Consider the following 24,598-nt stretch of genomic DNA (forward strand, 5'->3'; position numbering starts at 1 on the left):
AGGAATTTTTTAATTTTGTTTCGACTACGTCAGACCAAGACGGCTACCTACCTGTAACTCTTACTATTAAGGTTCTTAATGGCTGTGTCTGTTACATAAATACAGGCCGGCAGCCATTGAGAACCTCCAGGCAACGCAAATGTTTCTCGTCGCGAGAGCGAATCAGTTGCTCCTTTGACGGTGAGGGAAGATTCCTCTCAGGAATTTCCGGGGGGGGGGGCTATATTCGCCACCCCGGCCCTGTTTGACGTATTTATTTCTCCCCGCCCCCTCACCTATTTTCGAGGGGGGGGAGAAGGTGGTTTCTACGTAAATGAAATAATAATAATTGGGGCGCGTAACCGACACGCTCGCGCGCGCCCTTTCTCCCTCCTGCTCTCACTAACCGGAAGTTCTGCGGTGCCTTCCGGAGCGACGGCGGAGAAGACCTTTCCACTCGGCACCGCCGATTGGATCCATTCCGCGTCCGTCTCCCGCTGCCGACCGTTGATTGGCTTCAACTGCCGTTCGCGCACTCCGCGCTTCGCCACATCCGGTTCCGCGCCGCCGCGCCTGCGCAGTGGCTGCGATCTGCGTCCCGAGGGTGGCGTTGGTGGCGGCCATTAGAGTTTTCCGAGGCGCTCGGAGAGAAGCGGCGGCAGCGAGAGAGAAAGCGGGACCCGGAGCGGAGGCGAGGGGAGAGGAAGAGCCGGGCAGCCCCCCCCTCGCGGAGGGGACAGGTATGCAAAGAGAGTCAGGCCTGGGGGGAAACCGGAGTGACCGATTCGGATTAACGGCTCCACATGCGCCAATCCGGATTAAGGGCCGCACCTCCCCGGGAGAAACGCCCTAAGGGACGTTTTAAATGTGCGTGCAGAATACGGCACGACTAATTTATGCGTGGAGCGAGCGAGCGAGCGTGCGTGTATTTGTATATATGTACAGTATGTATATGTGTGTGTGTGTGTGTGTGTGTGTGTGTGTGTATGTATGTTTGTGTGTGTATATATACACACACACACACACACACGTACATACATACACATACTGTATATATGTTATCTTTGTGTACACATACACACACTCACACACATATACGTATACTGTATGTATATGTATTCGTACAGCTGATGTAATTCTATTTGTAAGGCACCCACACTCCAGCATAGGAGTCTGCATGCAACTAAGCTTTACTTGGAGGAGACCCCCCAGTGAGTCGTGCCCTTTGGGTCTTTCAGGGGGTCTCATCTGAGTAGGGCTGACCTTAGAGCAGCTCTCTTTCTCTCTCTCTCTCTCACACAAACACAAATTTCTAAACGTTGAAATGTGCCCTCATTTGTTTGCATGTGCCATTTTTGTGGGCGTGTTTTGGATGTGCTTTGATATTTATATTTTAATGAACTTGTGAGGGAGCTGTAGTCCAGCAGCCTCCGAAGGGCACCCAGATGGCTCCTGCTGATCGACCTCATCAGATGGACAGACCAGCGGTGTGATACTGCCTTGGTCTCTTAGCCTGAGGCTTTGCCAGGCCTCCTCCGATGCAAAGTAAAACATGGGAAACACTGGTTTTCTTGTAGTGTCAATCTTCCTGCAGAACATATTCCACAGCTTTGTGAGATATTCTGCTCCCTCATGAAGGATTTCTGGGCTTTTCATGTTTTTCTGTCTCTCCACGGAAGTGGTGTGTTTTGGGGGGTGGGGTGGAGGTAGGACTGTGGGAAGTGCAGTGCAGGAGAATTCACACCCCTTGGAAGGAGGATCACCCACTTCTCTCTCTCCCTGATTTGCTTTCTCTTTCCAGCCCTAACTACTCAACATGGCAGGCGTGTTCCCTTTCCGGGGGCCCTGCCCCCCAATGCCTGCTCCCTTGACCCCCCTGCCTGACTACATGTCTGAAGAAAAGCTGCAGGAAAAAGGTATGGCTGTGGCAGGATGTGTGTTCCTTTCTGAGAGGGAGGGAGGCCTGTCTTTCTTCCGCTTAGGCCCTGGGGGGTTGCCCCCTTGGCCTGAAAGGCATTCGTTGCAAATAGCTCTCCAGGGTTTCAGTAAGGGCACCTTCCCCAACTCTCCCTGGAGAGCGCAAGGATTGATGCTGGGACCTTGCCTGCTCCCCTTCCAGCTCGCAAATGGCAGCAGCTGCAGGCCAAGCGCTATGCCGAGAAGCGAAAGTTTGGTTTTGTGGATGCGCAGAAGGAGGACATGCCGCCAGAGCACGTGCGGAAGATCATCCGGGACCATGGGGACATGACCAACAGGAAGTTCCGACATGACAAGCGGGTCTATTTGGGGTGAGAAGGGGAAATGGCGACCTCGGGCAGTTTGGGGGTGTGGGGTGTTTCTGGCGTTGCTTATGCTGGGGGAACAGCCAGGCCTTTCAAGGGGTGGGAGGCTGAGTTGATTCTGGGAGCTTTTGGCAGAATCCGTTATGCTTTTTACTGGGAGAATCTCCAAGTTAAGAACTTCAAAGAAGCCCTGAACTGAATCGGACAGAAGGCCCAGCAACCTGTTTTCCCACATGTGGAGGCACTGACCTTCTTTGGCTTCTCAAGAACTGGTCCTGAGAGGCAGACTGCCTTTGAATGTGGAGATTTAATTTAGCCATTAGGACTGGCAGCCATTAATAGCTTTATTTATTTCACCCTATTCAGTGGCTGTCTGTTCACTGCAAGTGCTTTACAGCTCTGCCTTGAACTTTCAGTGACCTGGTGTCAGCTGATTGACAGGTGGGCAGCCCTGTCCATCTGTCAGAAGTGGCCAGCAGAGGGTTGGGCACTCCTGGATCTGGCCCTCTAACTTGATCCAATTCCCCCTCCCCAAAGACTTATATTTTGCTTAATTATTAAGCAAGCAAAGCTTAAGGCATTGAAACCGTCTAGGTTGCCAGATGCAGTACATGCAATTGACATCCATTCTCTGTTACCCATTCATGAAACAAACCCTCAGAAAATTAAAAGTACTACAATTTTTTTTCTGGAAAATGTACCTGCAGAGCTTTGTGGTTGTGTGTTGGCTGCTACGAGCAAGTCAGCTAACCCTGATGATAAGAAAGCTGCTGACTACCAGTTGCTGGGAATGGCAGGAAGGGAGATTTGCTCTTGTGCTCACTTCCTGCTTGTGGTCTTGTTCCCTTTGGGGCATCTAGTTGACCACTGTGAGTACAGGATGCTGGACTGGACAGGCTCCCTTTGGCCTGATCCAGCATGGCAGGCCTTTTCTGATGTTTGTTTGACGTTTGTAAGAACTGGCCCAGCCTTTGGAGCCTGTTTTAGCTCTGCTTTTCCTCCCTCTCAGTGCCCTCAAATACATGCCCCACGCAGTCCTGAAGCTCCTGGAGAACATGCCGATGCCCTGGGAGCAGATTCGCGACGTCCCCGTCCTGTACCACATCACGGGGGCCATCTCCTTCGTCAACGAGATCCCGTGGGTGATCGAACCGGTCTACATTGCCCAGTGGGGGTAAGCGAGGTCTCTCATCCAGCTCCAGGGGCTTAGTCTTGCAATGTGCAGCTCAGCCCCTGACCCTCCCGATCTGCTCCAGGTCCATGTGGATCATGATGAGGCGGGAGAAGAGGGACAGGCGGCACTTCAAGCGCATGCGCTTCCCGCCCTTTGACGATGAGGAGCCGCCCCTTGACTACGCTGACAACATCCTGGACGTGGAGCCCCTGGAGGCCATCCAGCTGGAGTTGGATCCCGAGGAGGACGCCCCAGTCCTGGACTGGTTCTATGACCACCAGCCTCTGAAGGACAACCGCAAGTGGGTACCGTCCTGCCTGGGCTCATGGCTAAAGCAGAAAATCCTCTCTGCCAGGGTCTATACAGAAGGCAGGGATGGAGAGAGGGGGGCCAGGTAGAGAGGGAGTCAGCCTTCCTCTGTTGCAGGAGAAGGGGATCTGTATGGACATCAAATTCTGCTACCCCAAACAAGGCAGGGCGACTGGCAGTGATTGAGAAACCCTCAGAAAAGGCAGAAGACCAATTAGGGGGCTTAAAGGCAAGTTGCTAATTTCGGTATCAGTTTCTGTTTATGGAATTTGCATCAAGGCAGCAAGGAGCCCCTCTCCCGATTCTCGTCATCCTTTGTGGTCGCCCATTATTCGCAAACACTCTGAGCCCTCAACATGAGTTTGCCAAATAACCTGGGTCCTAAAAATCTACTTAAAGGCTGAATGTGTCATTACGTACTATCTCCGTCTGGCAACCCTCCACTCTCCTCCCTACCCTTGATTCTGGATCCTAATCCCTTCTTTGATTTTTCTGCTGAAATGTACCAGGATTGTGTTTGTTGAATTATGCTTTTTGTTCCATTGTGTTGGGGGGAGGGGGGAAACACCTCACTAGGGCTTGAAAAAGGTGCAGCTTTCAGCTGGGCCCAGTAGGCACCTTCAGAGCCCTCCTTTGGGGAGCTGTGTGAAACTCAGGACCAGATCTATGCCTTCCCCAGATGTAGGCTTTCCATCAGTTCCAGCTGGGACCCCCTGAGAATATCCTGCTTTTGGTGACTGAAGCATTCCTTGTCTCTGTTGCTAAGCACTGCCAGTTTGACCTGCAAAAATCCCAGGCCTGGTTCTATGTGCAAGGCCTGGTTTCTGCCGTGGGGATAGGAAGGAGAATGGGTTTGAAAGTTGGCTTTCTGCTCTGGGCCTTCAGATACGTCAATGGTTCCACCTACCAGCGCTGGCAGTTCACCCTCCCCATGATGTCCACCCTCTACCGCCTGGCCAATCAGCTCCTCACGGACCTCGTGGACGACAATTACTTCTACCTGTTTGACCTGAAGGCCTTTTTCACCTCCAAGGCCCTCAACATGGCCATCCCAGGGGGGCCCAAGTTTGAGCCCCTGGTCCGAGACATTAACCTGCAGTAAGTGGGAACCTATTTCCCTGGGGGTGGGAGGGAGATTTTCCTGGGTTTTAGGACCCAGGCTGCTTTTGGAAGAAGCCAATTTGGGGCTTACTGCCCTTGGACCTGTTCAGGTGTGTTTTGACGGGACCCAGAGGTGGGGTGCTGAGAACCACTGGGGGACAGTCGCTTGACCTGTGTGGCAGTGAAAGCAGGCTTTGAGTGGAGCAGCTATAGCAGGCTGCTGTTTCCAGGGAGATCTCTCCAAGGCCAGCTTGAGGCAGGCAAGGAGGGGGCGGCCAGGCTTGTTCCCCTGCCACACAGAGCCCTGGAGCTGACCACCCACCTCCCTCCCTTCTGGTCCAAACAGGGACGAGGACTGGAACGAGTTCAATGACATCAACAAGATAATCATCCGGCAGCCCATCCGGACGGAGTACAAGATCGCCTTCCCTTACCTGTACAACAACCTTCCCCACCACGTCCACCTCACCTGGTGAGATTTTGAGGGTGGGTGGGGCTGGGCCAGTTGGGGGGTGAGGACAGGAGGGAGGGAGGGAAGGAAGGAAGGAGGAAGCAGTGGAGGGCACAGCTCTGCCTGACGTCACCTGTTCTGTGCAGGTATCACACCCCAAACGTCGTCTTCATCAAGACAGAGGATCCGGACCTGCCAGCTTTCTACTTCGACCCCCTCATCAACCCCATTTCGCACAGGCACTCTGTGAAGGTGAGCTCATGAATCTAGTGAGGAGGGGGACATTTATTCATTAGCGGGGGGTGTGAGTCCACCCTGCCTCTCTGCCTTGAAAGTGGGCAGAGCAAAGAATGGAAATTTCCTACACACTTGCCCACCCATCTATCCTCCGTCCGGCAAGGAAGAGGCATCACCAGGGCAGAAGGGCCTCAGCTTCCCCACCGCACTTACAAAGGAAGGCAGGCAGGCAGGGCGGCTCACTTAAACAACTCAGTAAATGTTTGCTGGCAGTTTCTAGAGGGTTTGTGTGTGTGCCTGTTTCTCCTTCCAGAGCCAGGAGCCGCTCCCTGATGACGATGAGGAGTTTGAGCTCCCGGAGTTTGTGGAGCCCTTCCTGAAGGAGACACCCCTCTACACCGACAACACAGCCAACGGCATTGCCCTTCTGTGGGCCCCTCGACCCTTCAACCTGCGCTCTGGCAGGACCCGCAGGGCCCTCGACATTCCCCTTGTCAAGAACTGGTAAGGGGGCTCTTAAAGACACATTTCCCAATGGCAGTTTTAGGTAGAGCTGGGAGAGACGCCTGCCTGAAATCCAGCGGAGCGGCTACCAGTCAGTGTAGACAGTACTGAGCTAGGTGGACCAAGGGTCTGACTCAATATAATGCAGCTTCCTGTGTTTCTTTTAGTCCTGCCCAGAGTGGACATGACTAACTTGGGTCCCTTAAATTCAACATGCCTCTGAGCAGAACTTGGTGAGATACAACTGAGGGTGTTTTTTCAGTAGTTCCGTTGTAAATCTACTGGTTGTAAACTTCCTGGAGCTTTCGCTGGAGAAATAAAACATGTTACTTTATCTTATTTTACTTTGTAAGATTTATACACTGCATGATTTTCAAAAACACTCAAAGTGATTTACAGAAAAGGTAAGCAATGAAATAATCATTAAAAAAAATTAACAACAATAGACATTTGAAAAGTTAGGATAACATCCTTTTAAATATCTGGGTAGGCTTCTTTAAATAGAAATGTTTTTAGCAGGTGCCAGCCTGATATCAATAGGCAGGCAGTTCCAACACTTTTTGTCTTGTTAACTCCCAGGTACCGAGAGCATTGCCCCGCTGGGCAGCCCGTCAAAGTCCGCGTCTCTTACCAGAAGCTGCTCAAGTATTACGTCCTGAATGCTCTCAAGCACCGACCCCCCAAGGCCCAGAAGAAGAGGTGAGCGGCCCTCCCTGAAGGGGCGGGAGGGGAGCCCGTAGCTCAGTGCCAAATCATCCGCTTTGCAGGCACGGGGGTCCTTGTTCAAGCCCCACTGGCGTCTTGGGGAGGAGGGAAGGGTGTCAGGCAGGAGGTGATGGGAACTGGGCCTAGTGGACCAGGCAGCTTCCTGCACCTTCCCCTCTCTCCCCTCCAGGTACCTCTTCCGCTCCTTCAAGGCCACAAAGTTCTTCCAGTCGACCAAGCTGGACTGGGTGGAGGTCGGGCTGCAGGTCTGCCGCCAGGGCTACAACATGCTCAACCTCTTGATCCACCGCAAGAACCTCAATTACCTCCACCTGGACTACAACTTCAACCTGAAGCCTGTCAAGACCCTCACCACCAAGGTGCCGGCTCTGTTCTCCAGTCAGTGGGGGACCACAACGCAGCCCCTTCCCAAGTCCCATTCTGGGCACCCATCATCCGTGAAAGGGATTGTGGGTAGCTGCTGCCGGTCAGAGTCGTGGGAAGATGGAGCTGGCCTTCCCTGTCAGCCAGCTCCTGCTCCTAGCCTGATTTGGGGAGGGGGGCTTGACAGCTGCTGCTGCTGGCAGTGCAGTTACTGTTGGGGGCGTTCTGCATAGCACACCTCTCCCTCCTCTTTGTCTGCAGGAGAGGAAGAAGTCCCGCTTTGGCAATGCTTTCCACCTGTGCCGGGAGGTGCTGCGCCTGACCAAGCTGGTGGTGGACAGCCACGTCCAGTACAGGCTGGGCAACGTGGACGCCTTCCAGGTAGGTCATGCCCAGGCCAGCCCCTTTTCTGCTGCCAAGGAGAGCCTTCGGGATCAGTCCAAAGGGGACCCGTAATAGTCCAGCTTCCTGTCTTTGTAGTAGCCAGCCAGCTGCCCCTAAATGGAAGTCCACAAGCAGGATCCGAGCACCAGAGCCCCCTCCCCTCCTGCGTTTTCCAGCCTCCGACTGTGGGGGCAGAGCATGGCCATGCTGGCTAGGAGCCATTGATAGCCATTATCCCCCATGCATTTGTCCAGTCCTCTTTGACAGCCTATCTAGGTTAGCGGCCACCACAGCTGGGCTCAGGGTGGCCCTCAGGGGTCCTCCCCTTCAGGGCATAAGAGGACGCTCAACTAGATATGCCCCCCAGCATGACACTTCAGTTCTGAAGGGAGATGCATGTCCCTTGCAGAGAGGCTGTGGAAGTGCTCCCCCCCCCCATTGTAACATTCTCTCTCTCTAATCCCCGCCCACCCACCCCTCTGCCTGCAGCTTTCAGACGGCCTCCAGTACATCTTTGCCCACGTGGGGCAACTGACGGGGATGTACAGGTACAAGTACAAGCTGATGAGGCAGATCCGGATGTGCAAAGACCTGAAGCACCTCATCTATTACCGCTTCAATACAGTGAGTCCAGCGGGGAGCCTGGATGGGGGGTTGCAGCTGGGCTGGGAGTGGAAGGTGGGGTGGGGGGAGAGGAACGCTGATCTGCTGGGTTCCCCTACCCCACTTTTAAAACAAGCTTTTCTTGCCCCCTCCTCGTAGGGGCCGGTGGGGAAGGGTCCTGGTTGCGGCTTCTGGGCGCCCGGCTGGCGTGTCTGGCTCTTCTTCATGCGAGGCATCACTCCCTTACTGGAGCGCTGGCTGGGCAACCTCCTGGCCAGGCAGTTTGAAGGTGAGCAGATGGGGAGGGAAGGGGGGGGTTAGGTTGCTGTCCATTTTGTGCCGCCTTTCAGCCAAGGAGGCTCCCAAGAAGAAGCAGGTACCAAATAATGCAACTACAAGTGACAGAAATTCAAAGCATTCCAAGAATATTGAAATCCAAATACACCTGTGTTCTTGCTAGAAAGACAAAGAGCATTCCCTGCAAAAATGTTAAGAGATGACAAGGACACTTGAGTAGCATCTCTGCCTTATAAGGTTCTTGGTTCGTCTGGGGTTTCCTGAGCCATCTGGGTGGGAGTCTGCAGAGGTGGTCCCCCCTGCTGCATAGCTGTTTGGCTGGCCTAGTCTCTCCTCCCCTGACCAACCCTTCCTTCCTTCCTTCCTTTCTTAGGCCGTCACTCCAAGGGGGTGGCCAAGACTGTCACCAAGCAGCGTGTGGAGTCCCACTTTGACCTGGAGCTGCGCGCAGCTGTCATGCACGACATTCTGGACATGATGCCCGAGGGGATCAAGCAGAACAAGGCGAGGACCATCCTGCAGCACCTGAGCGAAGCCTGGCGGTGCTGGAAAGCCAACATCCCCTGGAAGGCAAGTCCCTCGTGGCCCCTGGCTGCCCCCCAACCAAATATCCATATAAGACGTTAGGAGCTGCCTTAGGGAGTCTGACCTTGGAGTACATGTATCTTTGACCTTCTGCAGTGTAGTAAAAGTCCTGTCCCACCCAGTGACCTCTGATTCGTCTCCCTCCCTCCCCCTGCCAGGTGCCAGGCCTGCCGACCCCCATTGAGAACATGATCCTGCGCTACGTGAAGGCCAAGGCCGACTGGTGGACCAACACGGCACACTACAACCGCGAGCGCATCCGGCGTGGAGCCACTGTGGACAAGACAGTCTGCAAGAAGAACTTGGGCCGCCTGACACGGCTGTACCTGAAGGCAGAGCAGGAGCGGCAGCACAACTACCTGAAGGTGGGGCCGGGTGGAGTGGGGCGGGGGGCTATGGGGCGGGGCAGCGGAGAGACCCCTGCCTGACTGTGTGCCTGCTGTGCCTTCCCCACAGGACGGCCCCTACATCACTGCAGAGGAGGCAGTGGCTGTCTACACCACCACCGTCCATTGGCTGGAGAGCCGACGCTTCTCTCCCATCCCCTTCCCGCCTCTCTCCTACAAGCATGACACCAAGCTGCTCATCCTGGCCCTGGAGAGGCTCAAGGAGGCCTACAGGTGAGGTGGCCGGCCAGCAGGTGCAACGCGGGAGGTTGGGAGGGCACAGGCCATATTGCACTCTGGCCCAGGGCTGGTGGCTACCAGCCACAACGGCTTTGCATCGCTGCTGAATAGCTGCTGGTGGAAGCTGCAGGAGGGGAGAGGGGGGTCCTGCTTGGGGGCTTCCCTTTGGGGCACCTGCTTGGGGGCCGCTGCGAGAATGGGATGCTGAGCCGGATCCAGCAGCCAGGCTCTCCTCAGGTTCTTGTGGCGGCCTTGGGGAGCCCTGCTTTCTGAGGAATTGTGGCCATTGGGGAATGCCTGCCATTCCATGAAATGTAACTTCCTTCCCTCCCATGCAGTGTGAAGTCTCGGCTGAACCAGTCCCAGCGGGAGGAGCTGGGGCTCATTGAGCAGGCGTACGACAACCCCCACGAGGCCTTGTCCCGCATCAAGCGACACTTGCTGACCCAGCGAGCCTTCAAGGAGGTGAGAGCACCTGCAGGGCCTCGGCATCCCCAGGGTGACGTGTTCCCAGCTGTGGTGTCCTTGGGGTGCTCTTCCCTTGCCCCCTGCTGGCTGACTCCTCTTCCTCCTCTTTGGCCAGGTGGGCATTGAGTTCATGGACCTCTACAGCCACCTTGTCCCGGTCTATGACGTGGAGCCCCTGGAGAAGATCACAGATGCCTACCTGGACCAGTACCTGTGGTACGAGGCCGACAAGAGGCGCCTCTTCCCACCCTGGATCAAGCCGGCAGACACGGAGCCCCCTCCGCTGCTCGTCTACAAGTGGTGCCAGGGTGAGCCCTGTGGGGAGAGAGGGCCTGGGGCAGGGGGCTTCTTGGTTGTGCTGTGTAGGAAGTTGCCTGGTACTGAATCAGGCTGTGGGTCCATCTAGTTCAAGTGGGGGGGGGTGCCTTTCCCAGTCATACCTGTAGATGCCGTCGCAGGTGTTCTTGTCTATGGGAAGCATCCATGGATCCAGCCTTCTGAGCAGCCTCTGCTTAGAGAGAGGATTGGGTGTTTCCTGATTGGGAAGAGGGCTGAGGACAGCCTTGAGCCTATCATATGTCTTTGATATGTCTTTGGCTCAAGGCTGAGGACGGCCTTGAGCCAGGCATATGTCAAGAATGCTTTGATGGTGTTTCCTGCTTGGCAGGGGGTTGGACTGGATGGCCCTTGTGGTCTCTTCCAACTCTATGATTCTATTCCTTGGCTCCAGTTCCTCCAGGAGGGTTTTGAGCAGGGCACGGCTGGCCTCAGAGGTTCCTTTCTTCCCTTCCTTCCTTCCTTAGCAGGATGGAACTGGATTGAGCCGGGCTCCTTCTCTTCCCGCCCTCTCTTCCCTTCCAGGCATCAACAACCTGCAGGATGTGTGGGAGACCATCGAGGGCGAGTGCAACGTCATGCTGGAGTCTCGCTTTGAGAAGATGTACGAAAAAATCGACCTGACGCTCCTCAACAGGCTCCTGCGCCTCATTGTTGACCACAACATCGCTGACTACATGACGGCTAAGAACAACGTGGTCATCAACTACAAGGTGGGGCCTGGGGGCGTCTTCCTCTGGGGGCCCAGGGCCTCCTTCACACAGGCGGAGTCTGAGCTTGGCTGGCTGGCTGGGGCTTGTGCCCCCCGGCTGAGCCCTCTGGCTGACCTATCTCTTTCCTCCCCCAGGACATGAACCACACCAACTCCTACGGCATCATCCGCGGCCTACAGTTTGCCTCCTTCATCGTCCAGTACTACGGCCTGGTGATGGACCTGCTGGTGCTTGGCCTGCATCGCGCCAGTGAGATGGCCGGCCCCCCGCAGATGCCCAATGACTTCCTCAGCTTCCAGGACATTGCCACCGAGGTGGCCCACCCCATCCGCCTCTTCTGCAGATACATTGACCGCATCCACATCTTCTTCAGGTACTGGGGGCTGTGGAGGGAGCAGGAGAAGGAGGGGTGCTCCTGCGGATGGGTGGCTCCAGGAGAAATGCTAATGAGATGAGGAAGGGCCCTCATAGCTGAGTGGCACGGGTCCGGTCCCTAGAGGCGCCTCCAGGGAGGGCTGGGAAAACCTGCCAAAAATCCTGTAGAGATGCTCCCAGCCAGTGTTGGTAAAACTGGATGGGCCTATCCTGGATGGACTGATGCAGCGGCGCAAGGCAACTTCCTACGATCCCATGTCCAGCTTTGCTCCAAAGGGTAATGACTCTTGGTTGTGTCCTGGTGATGTGGAGTTCTGACCCTCCTGACTTTGCCCTCTGATGCTTCCTCAGGTTCACCGCCGACGAGGCTAGGGACCTGATCCAGCGCTACCTGACAGAGCACCCGGACCCCAACAATGAGAACATCGTCGGCTACAACAACAAGAAGTGTTGGCCCCGAGATGCCCGGATGCGGCTGATGAAGCATGACGTCAACCTGTGAGTGGCTGGCTCCGGGGTCAAGAGGATGGGCCGGTTGCCCTCCTGGCTCTGGGCCCAGAAAGTGGGTGGGTTGTGGGGCCTGCCTGGGCCAGGGGATTTACGCCTCTTCCCTCCTGCCAGGGGCCGTGCCGTCTTCTGGGACATCAAGAACCGCCTGCCGCGCTCGGTCACCACGGTGCAGTGGGAGAACAGCTTCGTCTCCGTCTACAGCAAGGACAACCCCAACCTGCTCTTCAACATGTGCGGGTTTGAGTGCCGCATCCTGCCCAAGTGCCGCACGAGCTACGAGGAGTTCACACACAAGGACGGTGTCTGGAATCTGCAGAATGAGGTGGGGGGAGAGGGTGGGCTGTGTTTAGGGATGGGGAATAATCCCCTTTGGCTTCAGAGAGGCCACGGCCAAGTTAGTCCATGGGAGGCGGGGCTTACTTTTGCCTGCTGGTCGATGGAAGTTGCTGCCATTGTGCTTAGCTCCCCCTTTTGGGCTTTGGGGCATCTGGTTTACCACTGAGGACAGACGTTTGGGCAATGAAGGGGGCTCCTTGGCCTAATCCACCTGCTGCAGGCCTCTTCTGATGACTTTCCAAGAGAATTAGACAAATTCACAGACAGGGCTGTGTTCTCCCTCCACTGTTGGAGACAGAAGTGCAGGGAGTGAATCACCAGTGCCGGGAATGCTGCTTGTGGGCTTTCCTTTGAGGGTGCCTAGTTGGTCACAGTGGGTTGGGGGCTACTCTAGAGTAACGACTCCTCACAGCTCTGCATTTTATGCTTTTATTGGTGCAATCTATTTACAGTGCTATATACAGGAGGTCAGTACATCTTATCAGTCTGGCGCAGAACCTCCAAATGGAGATTCCCGCGTCTTTCTCCAGCAAAGTAGCCTGGGAATACTAAATCTCCCTCTGCGCTTTTTACGCAATTCCGGGGTGGCCGGGATCGGTCTTCTTCCCACGGTTTCCCTGCTTCCCCCTTCCGTTCCCAAGCGGCGCCGTGGCTCAGCTATCCTGCCTGAGCCAGGGCTCCTACTTCCTGATTCCCCGCTCGAAATATCCCCCTCCCCGCTTCCACTTCCGCTGGGCGATGAGCTCGTGTTCAAGATGGGAGGGGGCTGTCTATAACTCCTGTCCCTCACACAGTGAGAACAGGATGGTGTGCTAGGTAGAATTAAAGAATTGTAGAGTTGGAAAGGACCCCAAGAACCCTCTAATCTGACCCCAACTTCCAAAGAAGGAGAGTCCACTGTCAGAAAGTTCTTCCTGAGGTTTGGCCTGATCCAGCACTGCAGAGCCCTCCTAAAGTCCTTGCTCTGGCTACTCTTTCAGGTGACCAAGGAGCGGACGGCTCAGTGCTTCCTGCGGGTGGACGACGAATCCATGCAGAGGTTCCACAACCGGGTCCGGCAGATCCTGATGGCCTCCGGCTCCACCACCTTCACAAAGGTCAGGAGAGGGGCAGGTCTTTGGGCCTGGGGTGTGTTTGTGTGCTCTCGGTGCAGAGTCTCTGAGGCCTGGCTCTCCCCTCTCTGCTTCTCAGATCGTGAACAAGTGGAACACAGCCCTGATTGGGCTGATGACCTACTTCCGGGAGGCCGTGGTGAACACCCAGGAGCTGCTGGACCTGCTGGTGAAGTGCGAGAACAAGATCCAGACTCGGATCAAGATTGGCCTGAACTCCAAGATGCCCAGCCGCTTTCCGCCGGTCGTCTTCTACACCCCCAAGGAGCTGGGGGGCCTGGGGATGCTGTCCATGGGGCATGTCCTCATCCCCCAGTCTGACCTCAGGTGAGCTGGGAGGAGGGAGGTCGTGTGGGAGCGGAAAGACCTTCCGGCAGGGACTTCTCTCCACCCACACCTTCTCTCCTCTTCCCTGCAGGTGGTCCAAGCAGACGGACGTGGGCATCACCCACTTCCGCTCAGGGATGAGCCACGAGGAGGACCAGCTGATCCCTAACTTGTACCGCTACATCCAGCCATGGGAGAGCGAGTTCATTGACTCCCAGCGGGTGTGGGCCGAGTACGCCCTCAAGAGGCAGGAGGCCATCGCTCAGAACAGGTGCGCTTGAGAGGCAGGAGAGCACCTTCTCCTCCTCCTCCTCCTCCTCCTCCTCCTCCTCCTCCTCCTCCTCCTCCTCCTCCTCCTCCTCCTCCTCCTCCTCCCTCCCTCCCTCCCTCCCTCCCTGGTGGGGCAGGAGAAAGAAAGTGAGGAGCCAGCTGCAGCCTTGTCTCTCCCCTCTCCTTCCCAGGCGTCTGACTCTGGAGGATTTGGAGGACTCATGGGACAGGGGCATCCCTCGCATCAACACCCTCTTCCAGAAGGACCGCCACACCCTGGCCTACGACAAGGGCTGGAGGGTCAGGACGGATTTCAAGCAGTACCAGGTAGGAGGGTCCCTGGCTTCCCTAAACCCGTCCCCAGGGCTCTCTCGCCCTGTCCTGTAAAAAGCATCGTTCAGAAGAGCGGCCTGCACAACCCAAACAAGGACGGTGGTAACACATTAACATTCAGGAACCATTAATTGTACATTTGTTCAAAATGCAATTGAAATTACAAAGCTTAATTAATTGAACAAAACTGATGAGTGTCATCTGTTGAGCCCAGCTTTTCAGAGCCTGGCAGTTATTTTCACCTGCAGCAGGGAACTCCCCTGCCTGCCCCACTGGGCTAGGTGCGGACTGGGGGCCCATGACCAAGCCTTCCCTCTTTCTCTTACAAGGGCTGGTGGCTTGGCAAGCAACAAAACCTCTCCCCCCAACTGCCCTCTGCTCTTGTCCCCCCTCCTTCTCTAACGTTCTCCCTCTGCCCCTTCCAGGTCCTGAAGCAGAACCCGTTCTGGTGGACCCACCAGCGCCATGACGGGAAGCTCTGGAACCTGAACAACTACCGCACAGACATGATCCAGGCCCTGGGCGGGGTGGAGGGCATCCTGGAGCACACCCTCTTCAAGGGCACCTACTTCCCAACCTGGGAGGGTCTCTTTTGGTAAGGAGGATCTGGCGTTGGGAAGAGAGAGGTCAGAAGACCCTTGCGCGACTCCAGGCCTCACCATGCCTGTGTTTTGCTTCTAGGGAAAAGGCTTCCGGCTTTGAGGAATCCATGAAGTGGAAGAAGCTGACCAACGCCCAGCGCTCAGGTCTCAACCAGATCCCTAACCGAAGGTTCACCCTCTGGTGGTCTCCCACCATCAACAGGGCCAACGTGAGTCTCCTACTGGCTGTGGGTGGGTGGGTGGGGGCTGCTCCCGAGTCATCTCTTGGTGGGGACATCAACTCTGTCTCTCCTCTGCACCCTCCAGTTTTCCACTTCTGAGGTTTTGTGGCACTTCCCCCCCCCCTTTCCTGAACGTCTGCCCTTCTCCTTGCAGGTATATGTGGGCTTCCAGGTGCAGCTGGACCTGACAGGCATCTTCATGCACGGCAAGATCCCCACGCTGAAGATCTCCCTCATCCAGATCTTCCGGGCCCATTTGTGGCAGAAGATCCATGAGAGCATCGTCATGGACTTGTGCCAGGTAAGGGGGAGGCCAAGCGGAGCAGAGGGAGTAGCTGGATGCTTAGTCTCTGGCCTTGGTCAGTCTAGCTCAGGGTTGCCCCTCTGACTGGCAGCAGCATCTCTCTCGGGTTGCAGGCTAGTGGATTTTCACCACCACCACCCCCTCCTGCTCTGCCCCCCGAAGGAAAATGGGAAGGCACCAAATTGGGGGGGTTGAGGCTGTAAGAGGGTTTGTTTAGTGAGCCCGGTGACTTTCCCATGTAAAAACCTTCCTCGGCACAGTGAACGAGTCTCTAGGCTTTGCAGAAACCTCTGGGGGAGACAGGACTCAGGGGGATCCCTCTGTTGCCACTGCCTTATTGGGGGAGTGGTGGTGACTTCTGGGCACACAGGGCTGTTCTGACCCACTTCTCCCCAGGTGTTTGACCAAGAGCTGGACGCCCTGGAGATTGAGACGGTGCAGAAGGAGACGATCCACCCCAGGAAGTCCTACAAGATGAACTCCTCCTGCGCAGACATCCTCCTCTTTGCTTCCTACAAGTGGAACGTCTCCCGTCCCTCCCTGTTGGCAGACTCCAAGTGAGTCCGCCGGCTTCTTCCCACTGAGGGCAAATGGGGATGGAGGGGAGGGGGAGGAGAAGGACCCCCCCCCTGGGCTTGTCGAGTGCCATGCCAACGGCTGCCTGCTTCCTGCCCAGGGATGTGATGGACAGCACCACCACCCAGAAGTACTGGATCGACATCCAATTGCGCTGGGGCGACTACGACTCCCACGACATTGAGCGTTACGCCCGGGCAAAGTTCCTGGACTACACCACGGACAACATGAGCATCTACCCGTCTCCCACCGGTGTCCTCATCGCCATCGACCTGGCCTACAACCTGCATAGGTGAGGGGGTGGGAGGGTGTTTTCCAGGGGGTGCAAAGTAGGTTGGGGTCCCGGCAGGAACCTAAGAAGAGACGGGTCCCGTCTAATCTCCTTTGGGAGAAAGGGGGAAACACAGGGTAGCCCAGGTGGGTTGGCAGGGAATCTCCCTGTAAAGTGGACATGCAGAATGGCTGGCTTAAAAGCAATTGTGCCAAGCGTGAGGGAGCTGGGGAACCCTGTCAAAAGAAAACGCATCACCTCGTACATAAACACCATGAAACCCCACACAGCCTTCTTATCCGGCCGCGGGATCCCAGTGCTTTCATCCAGTGCTTTACCAGCTGCACTGGCTCCCGGTGGAGTACAGGATCAGGTTTAAGGTGCTGGTTTTGACCTTTAAAGCCCTATGCGACTTGGGACCCTCGTACCTACGGGACCGCCTCTCCTGGTATGCCCCGCGGAGGACCTTAAGGTCCACAAACAACAATACTCTGGAGATCCCGAGCCATAAGGTGGCTAGATTGGCCTCTACTAGAGCCAGGGCCTTTTCAGTATTGGCCCCCAACTTGGTGGAACACTCTTTCCCAGGAGACCAGGGCCCTGCGGGATTTGTCATCTTTCCGCAGGGCCTGCAAGACAGAGCTGTTCCGCCTGGCCTTTGGGTTAGACTCAGCCTGACCCCTGTGTTTTCCTCCCTCATGGCTTGGATTTATGGACTACTTGAAATGAGGCTGCATTTTAAATTTTAATACTGTATTTTAATTAATTGTTTTTATGTTTTATTGTGGTTTTGCCGCCCTGAGCCCGGTTTTTGACTGGGGAGGGCGGGGTATAAATAAATAATTATTATTATTATTATTATTATTATTATTATTATTATTATTATTATTAGAAGTTCACAACTTGCCCAAATGAATCAAACTCCTGAGCGAACCCTGCTTCAGTCAACAGTGGGTGGCACTCAGATCAGGAAAAGCTCATTGAGTAGCCATAGTCCTCAAAGACTTGAAATTATTATTTATTATTATTATTATTATATTTTATTTATACCCCACCCATCCGGCTGGGTTTCCCCAGACACTCTAGGCGGCTTACAGCATATATAAAACATAGTAAAATATCAAACACTAAAAGACACAACAGTGCTAAAAGACAAAGGAGGCGGATTCATTTTCGCTAAAGATGGCAAAACTAAACTGACAGTCGGCTTCATATATGCTCCTTTGGGAGAAAGGGCAGGATAGAAGTTTAGATAAAGCAAAAATAAACAGCCCAGCACCTTGATGCCCTAGTGAGAATCTCACAAAGAAGGTCTGAGCATGTCAGCACCTTGTCCTCCAGCGACCGGGATTCGGAAGCAGACCTCCTCCAGCAGCGGAGGGAGCCTCTTGCCTCCAGCAGTCAGTGGTAGCCTTGTCCCCTTCCGTGAATTTGGGCAATCCTTTAGCAGAAGAGCCTGGCTGCTGGATCAGGCCCATCTCCTCCATCTTGGCACAATAGCCAGCCAGATGCTATCATTGGAAGCCCAGGGGCAACAGCATGCTCCTTCCTTGCGATTCCCTTCAGCTGGTGTTACTCAGAGGTTGCCTGTAGCCCACCCATTGGCTTCTCCGTCTGGGGCTACCAAAAAGCAGATAAGCAAGCCAACCACACCAGACCCCGAGCTTGCTTTGGTCCACAGAATGAGTCCCCATATAGGTGTCTGCCCCCACCCTGGAGGAACGGGAGGGGCTGGCTCTGACCTGTGACCCTGACCTTCCTCCTGCTTGGCTTCCCCAGCGCCTACGGGAACTGGTTCCCCGGGAGCAAGCCCCTGATCCAGCAGGCCATGGCTAAGATCATGAAGGCCAACCCAGCTCTGTACGTCCTGCGGGAGCGGATCCGGAAGGGGCTGCAGCTCTACTCCTCCGAGCCCACCGAGCCCTACCTGTCCTCCCAGAACTACGGGGAGCTCTTCTCCAACCAGATCATCTGGTTTGTCGACGACACCAACGTCTACAGGGTCACCATCCACAAAGTGAGAGCCACTGCCGACCCTGCGGGGTGGGAAGGAAGGAGGCAGCCTATCCGTGGCCTGAGAGGTCTCCCAGTGCTGCTGTGACCTGCCTTGACCCGGCTGGGGGGAGGGGGGAGGGCAGCGGAGTGTCTAGAGACTCAAGGGCTTGTTCTTTCCCCTTCCAGACCTTTGAAGGGAACCTGACGACCAAGCCCATCAACGGGGCCATCTTCATCTTCAACCCCCGGACGGGGCAGCTCTTCCTGAAGATCATCCACACCTCCGTGTGGGCAGGGCAGAAGCGGTTGGGCCAGGTGAGGAGGCGGGGCCTGGGCCAGCTCCACGGCCGCCTGTGCATGTGCCTGTGGCCTGGCTGCTTTGGCGCCAGAGCTGGTTCTTTACTCAGCACCTTCTCTCTCTTTTCTCCCTCCCCATCCCTTTTCCAGCTGGCCAAGTGGAAGACGGCTGAGGAAGTGGCGGCCCTGATCCGCTCCCTGCCCGTTGAGGAGCAGCCAAAGCAGATCATCGTCACTCGGAAGGGCATGTTGGACCCTCTGGAGGTGGGCTGGGGTCTTTGTCTTGGGACGGGGGGGTGACTCCCTTGGCTCTCCTCCAGGTGGCGCTGGAGACCTCTGGCCCCACCCTGCTCTCCTGACCTGCCTCTCTTCTCTCTCCCTCCTCCCAGGTGCACTTGCTGGATTTCCCCAACATCGTCATCAAAGGCTCAGAGCTCCAGTTGCCCTTCCAGGCCTGCCTGAAAGTGGAGAAGTTCGGGGACCTCATCCTGAAGGCTACAGAGCCCCAGATGGTGCTCTTCAACCTCTACGATGACTGGCTGAAGACCATTTCCTCCTACACGGTGAGGCTGGGGTGGGAGAGCCACTCCAGCAGAAGCTGGCGTCTGCCAGGGGCTTGGAGCATGGCGGCACCCCCTCTGGCCTCTGGCTGAGCTCTGGAGGCTTCCCAGGGAAGGAGTCCCTCCCCAGCAAGATCCAGCCCCAGATGCCCACCCTTTGGGACGCACTTGCATGCCTTTTCACCCGTCTCTCTCTCTCTCTCTCTCTGCAGGCCTTCTCCCGCCTGATCCTCATCCTCCGGGCTCTGCACGTGAACAACGACCGGGCCAAGGTCATCCTGAAGCCAGACAAGACCACCATCACGGAGCCTCACCACATCTGGCCCACCCTGACGGACGAGGAGTGGATCAAAGTGGAGGTGCAGCTGAAGGACTTGATCTTGGCCGACTATGGGAAGAAAAACAAGTAAGAGGCTCCCTAGTCTTTTTCAGCCCAAGGGACACGTTCCCTTTTGGGGGGGGGGGCAAGCACACACCTCTCGTGGAGGGGCAGGGGCACACGAGGAATGGCGGCAGAAGATTTGCGCAGGGTCCATGTCGGTTCCTGTGGAGAGAGGCAGTCCTTGAGGTATTCCACTCTCTGGGCCTCCCTGAGCTGACCCCCTTCTCCCTCATCTTGGCACCAGCCACGGTTTTTAAGAAGGGGAGGGAGGGAGGGAGGTTTGTCCTGCTGCCTTAGCAGGTGCCAGGGTAGGAGAGTGTCTCCAGGCCTCTGGCTGCCCGATCTCACCTTTCCTGGCTTCTCTCTCGCCAGCGTGAACGTGGCCTCCTTGACACAGTCGGAGATCCGGGACATCATCCTGGGCATGGAGATCTCTGCCCCTTCGCAGCAGCGCCAGCAGATCGCCGAGATCGAGAAGCAGACCAAGGAGCAGTCGCAGCTGACGGCCACCCAGACACGGACCGTCAACAAGCACGGCGATGAGATCATCACCTCCACCACCAGCAACTATGAGACCCAGACCTTCTCCTCCAAGACAGAGTGGCGCGTCAGGTGGGCAGCCAAGGGGCTGGCGGTGGCAGAAGCAGCAGCTGTGGCCTTGGGGTGTGTGAGGGGGGGCGTGCCTGGCTCCTCCAGTAACCCCCTTCCTCTTCCTCCTCGTCTCCCCCAAACAGGGCCATCTCCGCTGCCAACCTCCACCTGCGGACAAACCACATCTACGTCTCTTCGGACGACATCAAGGAGACGGGCTACACTTACATCCTTCCCAAGAATGTCCTGAAAAAGTTCATCTGCATATCGGACCTGCGTGCTCAGGTGCCCTGGCTGGTGGTGGTGAAGGCGGGGGGGGGGGATGGTTGAGGGAGTCACGGACTTGGGCCCTTGGGGGAGGGTCTTTGCTCTCTCTCTCTCTCTCTCTCTCTCTCTCTCTCTCTCTCTCTCTCTCTCTCTCTCTCTCTCTCTCTGTGCCCCATGGCTCTTTTCCCCTCCTCCCAACTAACTAGCTGGCTGCGTTCTTGCCCATAATCTCTTCCCCTCCTGATCTCACTGATCTCTGCTGCCAGTATTATTCCTCGGCAAATATGTTTTAAATGCTAGGAATTTTCTCTTTGGGGATTGGGAAGAGTCCAGAATAACACAAAGCCAGCCAGTAAAATTGTGTGTAACAAAGACAAATAGTTAATTAGAGAGGGGCGGAGGCTTTATAACTAGGCCAGAAGTTGGTCATAAAATTGACACAATTTCCAGTTGTCTCTTTTCCTCATGAAAACTAACACTCCAGAACATCACAACTGTTCTTCCCAGGGTGTTTTGTGTACAATGTCAGTGCAACGTAGACTGCACGGCTCTGATGTTTTTGTCATTTACTGTGAAGCTTTGCTGCCCCCTGAATTCCAGCTCAACCTTCTCTACCCCTTGGGTTATCTTGCTGTCATTGTGGGGATCATCTGCAGGCCTCCGGATGATGCTGGGCTCCAACTCTCACCAGGGGTGATGATGATGATGATGGGAGTTGCAAGTCAGCAACCTCTGGAGGACCAGCCCTTCCCCCGCCTGTTTCACTGGATCTGATTTTTTTCCTTCGTGTGCCCTGAACCCTCATTCCCTTCCTGTTCACTGACCTCTTTCATTCTACTTGGTTCTGTGGGGCTTCCTGGGCCTTTCGCCTCCCGGGGGCTGCTTTGCCAAAGCCTCTCGCCAAGACCGGTGTGCCTTTTCTCCCCCCCCCTCCCAGATTGCAGGATACCTGTATGGGGTGAGCCCCCCAGATAACCCCCAGGTGAAGGAAATCCGATGCATCGTGATGGTGCCTCAGTGGGGCACTCACCAGACTGTCCACCTTCCTGGCCAGCTGCCCCAACACGAGTACCTCAAGGTGCGTCTGGCGTGGGCACCCCAAACATGGCAGGGGAGGCGGCTCTGGGTGTCTCTTGGGTCTTGATGATGGGCCTTTATCTTGTGCCTCTGGGGGAGGAAGTCAGGAGTGGTTAATGCAGTAGCAACACAGTTCTATCCTTGAATTTTTGAATTATTCCAAGGTGATTTAGGAACATCTGTTTATTTTAAATCCTGAAACCAGAGACCTTTTTGCCCAGCTAAGAAAGCTGCTTGAAATAATAAGGTCTGTGGTCTTTTTTAGAAAACACAGACCATGGGTGTTAGTTGCATCCCAACAGGGATTTGCTGCTCCTTCTTGCCACCATCTTTGTGCTGCTTCTGTTCACCCACCAGTGGAGGGGGCTGGAGGGGGCAGACTCGCTCTGTCCATTAGCCAACGGCGCCCCACGCCCCCATTTGGGAAGCCTCCCCCTGCCGTCAGTCCTGGAAGGAGTCAGCGATGACGTTTCTCTCACTTTTTCAGGAGATGGAGCCCCTAGGGTGGATCCACACACAGCCAAATGAGTCGCCCCAGCTCTCCCCACAGGACGTCACGACCCATGCCAAAGTCATGGCTGAGAACCCCTCTTGGGATGGCGAAAAGACCATCATCATCACCTGCAGGTGAGTCCCAAAAGCAGGAGAGGCTGTTGGGCCCTGCTTGGAGGCTGGAGCAATCACTATCGCACCCCCCCCACACACACACACCCCGCACCTGGGCAGTGTGCTTGGGCGTTCGGCGTCTTTGATCCCCTGGAGGGCACAGATGGGAACTGAGCTCTGCTGGGGAGGGGGGGCAGAACAGAACTTGCCCTGTTCCTTGTCCTCACCCCGGGTTTCTCTCCCGCCCAGCTTCACCCCCGGCTCCTGCACCTTGACGGCCTACAAGCTGACCCCCAGTGGCTACGAGTGGGGCAGGCAGAACACCGACAAAGGGAACAACCCCAAGGGCTACCTGCCCTCTCACTACGAGAGGGTGCAGATGCTGCTCTCCGACCGCTTCTTGGGCTTCTTCATGGTGCCAGCGCAAGGCTCTTGGAACTACAACTTCATGGGTGAGTTGAGGCGGAGGGGTTTCTGCTGCAGTGGCCCATCCCAGAATCGGCCTCTTCCTCTTCTCTCCAAGCTGACGGGCCTGTGACCTAGAAGCAGCTCTTCTCTCCGGTCAAGACCCACCTCCTTCCCTCCTCAGGATCTTTCCCCCCAGGCTGATCCAGTCCCCTTAAGCGCATGCTCAGCTCTGAGCTTTTGTGTTGCCCACAGCTTGTTCTGGTGGCAGAGATGAGGCTGCTGAGAAAACCAGCCAGCTGTGCCCACCACCCCACCTGCGCCTTCGCTTCCTGCCAGGCAGGATGTAGCCGTTCTGCTCAGAAAGGAAACGGAGGGGAGGGGGGCAGCCTTACTTCTGAGATCTGTGGCACTTGATATGTTTTTGGACTCCCTGCTCCCACCAGCCCTGGCTGCTGGGTGTCCATAAAGCATCTGGAGATGCCACAGAACTCCCCAGCACATGTCGGCCTAGCCTCAGGCCCACCTTGAAGTTTTCTCACCATCCATTCCTGGCACCAAAGCAGGAGCCATTGAAGCTGAATGTCGGAAGATTCGGGGCAGGTAAAAGGAAGGACTTCATGCAGCGCAAACTGTGGAACTCACCCCCACAGGAGGCCGGGGTGGCCCCCCACTTGGGTGGCTTTAAAAGAGGATTAGAGAGGACAATCAAGGAAGTGGGGGGTGGGGGCTATCGATGGCTATGAGCCACAGTGGCTGTGCTCTGCCTCCCAATACCAGCTGCTGGAAACCCCAGGTTGCTCTTCTGTTCGAATCCTGCTTGCCATGTGGAAAGAGGAGGCTGGACCAGTTGGGACTGATGGTGGCGGTGTTTTGCCCCCCCCCTTTTGCAGGTGTCCGTCACGATCCCAACATGAAGTATGAGCTGCAGTTGGCGAACCCCAAAGAGTTCTACCACGAGGTCCACCGCCCCTCTCACTTCCTCAACTTCGCCCTCCTGCAGGAAGGGGAGGTGTACTCTGCCGACCGAGAGGACCTCTACTCCTAGGCCCAGGGTGTCCGAAGGAACCAGGTGCCCGCTGGCCAAGACAGAGAACTGTTGACATTCAACAGTGCCTGCCATGTTTTACCTTCTCCCCTCTCTCACCTGCGAGTTAATGTTCAGCATCTCCCTCCCCCGCCCCTTTTAAGATTTCTGAGTCAAGTCACTTTACAACACTTGTGTAAAGTGTGTGTATTGGCTGGTATGTGTGTGTGTATAGTGCCTGCTTCTGAGTGTAGTTCCACGGTTGTTTAATAAAAATTTTGTATAAATGGGAGCTTTGTGTGGTCTCTTGAATGGATATCTCAGCAGCAGAGGATGTTGTTAATTACATTTGTATTCTGCCCTATACCTGTAGATCCAGAACAGTTCACAACATACAAATTACAATATAAAAACACAAATGCACAATAAAAACAAAGAGCTCAATAGCCTCCCCGCTTCCACAAGGGGGTTGGCAGAAATGTAAGTCACATCCCATTGCCAGAAAAGTTTTCAAGGAGGTTAAATGAAGCCCTAATTTCTGTGATGGTGTTACATGCAGGAGGCCCCAAAGTCAGTCTCTGTGTGGCATCTCCCGGTAGGGCTTTGAGAGACCGTCCCTCTGGCCCACCTGAAACCCTCGAGAGCCACTGCCAGCCAGTGTTGGCAGTACTGAGCTAAGTCGCTCAGTGACTGGTTCCTTTATATACAGAGTGGCCGAGGCTCGGCATTGGGGCTCTGGTAGGCAGAAGGTTCAATCCCCAACAGCAACTCCACTTGAAAGCCTCCTGATACGAAAGGCTCCTCTAGAGAGCTGCTGCCAGTCAGAGCAGGTAGTACAGGGTTAGATGGTCGAAGAGTGCTGTTGCCACACAGAAACTTCTTCTAGGTCCTTTGCTCAGGGCTGCCCATAAGCCACCTGCTGCCCAGACCCTCCCCTGGGCAATGAAACTGGCTGCAAGCCAAGACCCGAAGGCAGCCGCCACCACCACCAGTTTCTGGAAGCTGCAATCGGGAAT

The 24,598-nt window shown here is 55.5% G+C and overlaps 1 protein-coding gene across 1 annotated transcript; it reads left to right on the forward strand.

Moving 5' to 3' along the window:
- Positions 1-556: 556 nt before the first annotated feature.
- On the forward strand, positions 557-23,874 carry PRPF8 (pre-mRNA processing factor 8). The gene is made up of 43 exons (XM_035139484.3): positions 557-719; positions 1,781-1,895; positions 2,099-2,267; positions 3,271-3,435; positions 3,518-3,736; positions 4,630-4,842; positions 5,192-5,317; positions 5,443-5,548; positions 5,847-6,037; positions 6,617-6,736; positions 6,933-7,122; positions 7,388-7,507; positions 8,000-8,134; positions 8,273-8,402; positions 8,784-8,980; positions 9,154-9,360; positions 9,452-9,615; positions 9,960-10,086; positions 10,205-10,397; positions 10,951-11,138; positions 11,273-11,511; positions 11,865-12,011; positions 12,135-12,345; positions 13,340-13,456; positions 13,551-13,798; positions 13,890-14,069; positions 14,260-14,395; positions 14,827-14,996; positions 15,083-15,212; positions 15,379-15,525; positions 15,925-16,085; positions 16,205-16,396; positions 18,155-18,392; positions 18,557-18,685; positions 18,818-18,931; positions 19,057-19,230; positions 19,440-19,633; positions 19,982-20,221; positions 20,344-20,485; positions 21,405-21,545; positions 22,032-22,171; positions 22,400-22,602; positions 23,449-23,874. Exons 2-43 carry the CDS (start codon positions 1,796-1,798, stop codon positions 23,601-23,603), a joined length of 7,008 nt encoding a protein of 2,335 aa, XP_034995375.1. The 5' UTR covers positions 557-719; positions 1,781-1,795; the 3' UTR covers positions 23,604-23,874.
- Positions 23,875-24,598: the final 724 nt, after the last annotated feature.

The sequence above is a fragment of the Zootoca vivipara genome, chromosome 14 (genome assembly GCF_965207765.1).
Source record: "Zootoca vivipara chromosome 14, rZooViv2.hap1.1, whole genome shotgun sequence".
Taxonomy (NCBI): Eukaryota; Metazoa; Chordata; class Lepidosauria; order Squamata; family Lacertidae; genus Zootoca; species Zootoca vivipara.

Bases quoted from the DNA above. Each gene is read 5' to 3' on its own strand.
- PRPF8 (XM_035139484.3), top strand. From the start codon at position 1,796: ATGGCAGGCGTGTTCCCTTTCCGGGGGCCCTGCCCCCCAATGCCTGCT. The intron at 6,038-6,616 runs GTAAGGGGGCTC...GTTAACTCCCAG, and splicing joins ATTCCCCTTGTCAAGAACTG to GTACCGAGAGCATTGCCCCG. The intron at 22,603-23,448 runs GTGAGTTGAGGC...CCCCTTTTGCAG, and splicing joins TTGGAACTACAACTTCATGG to GTGTCCGTCACGATCCCAAC.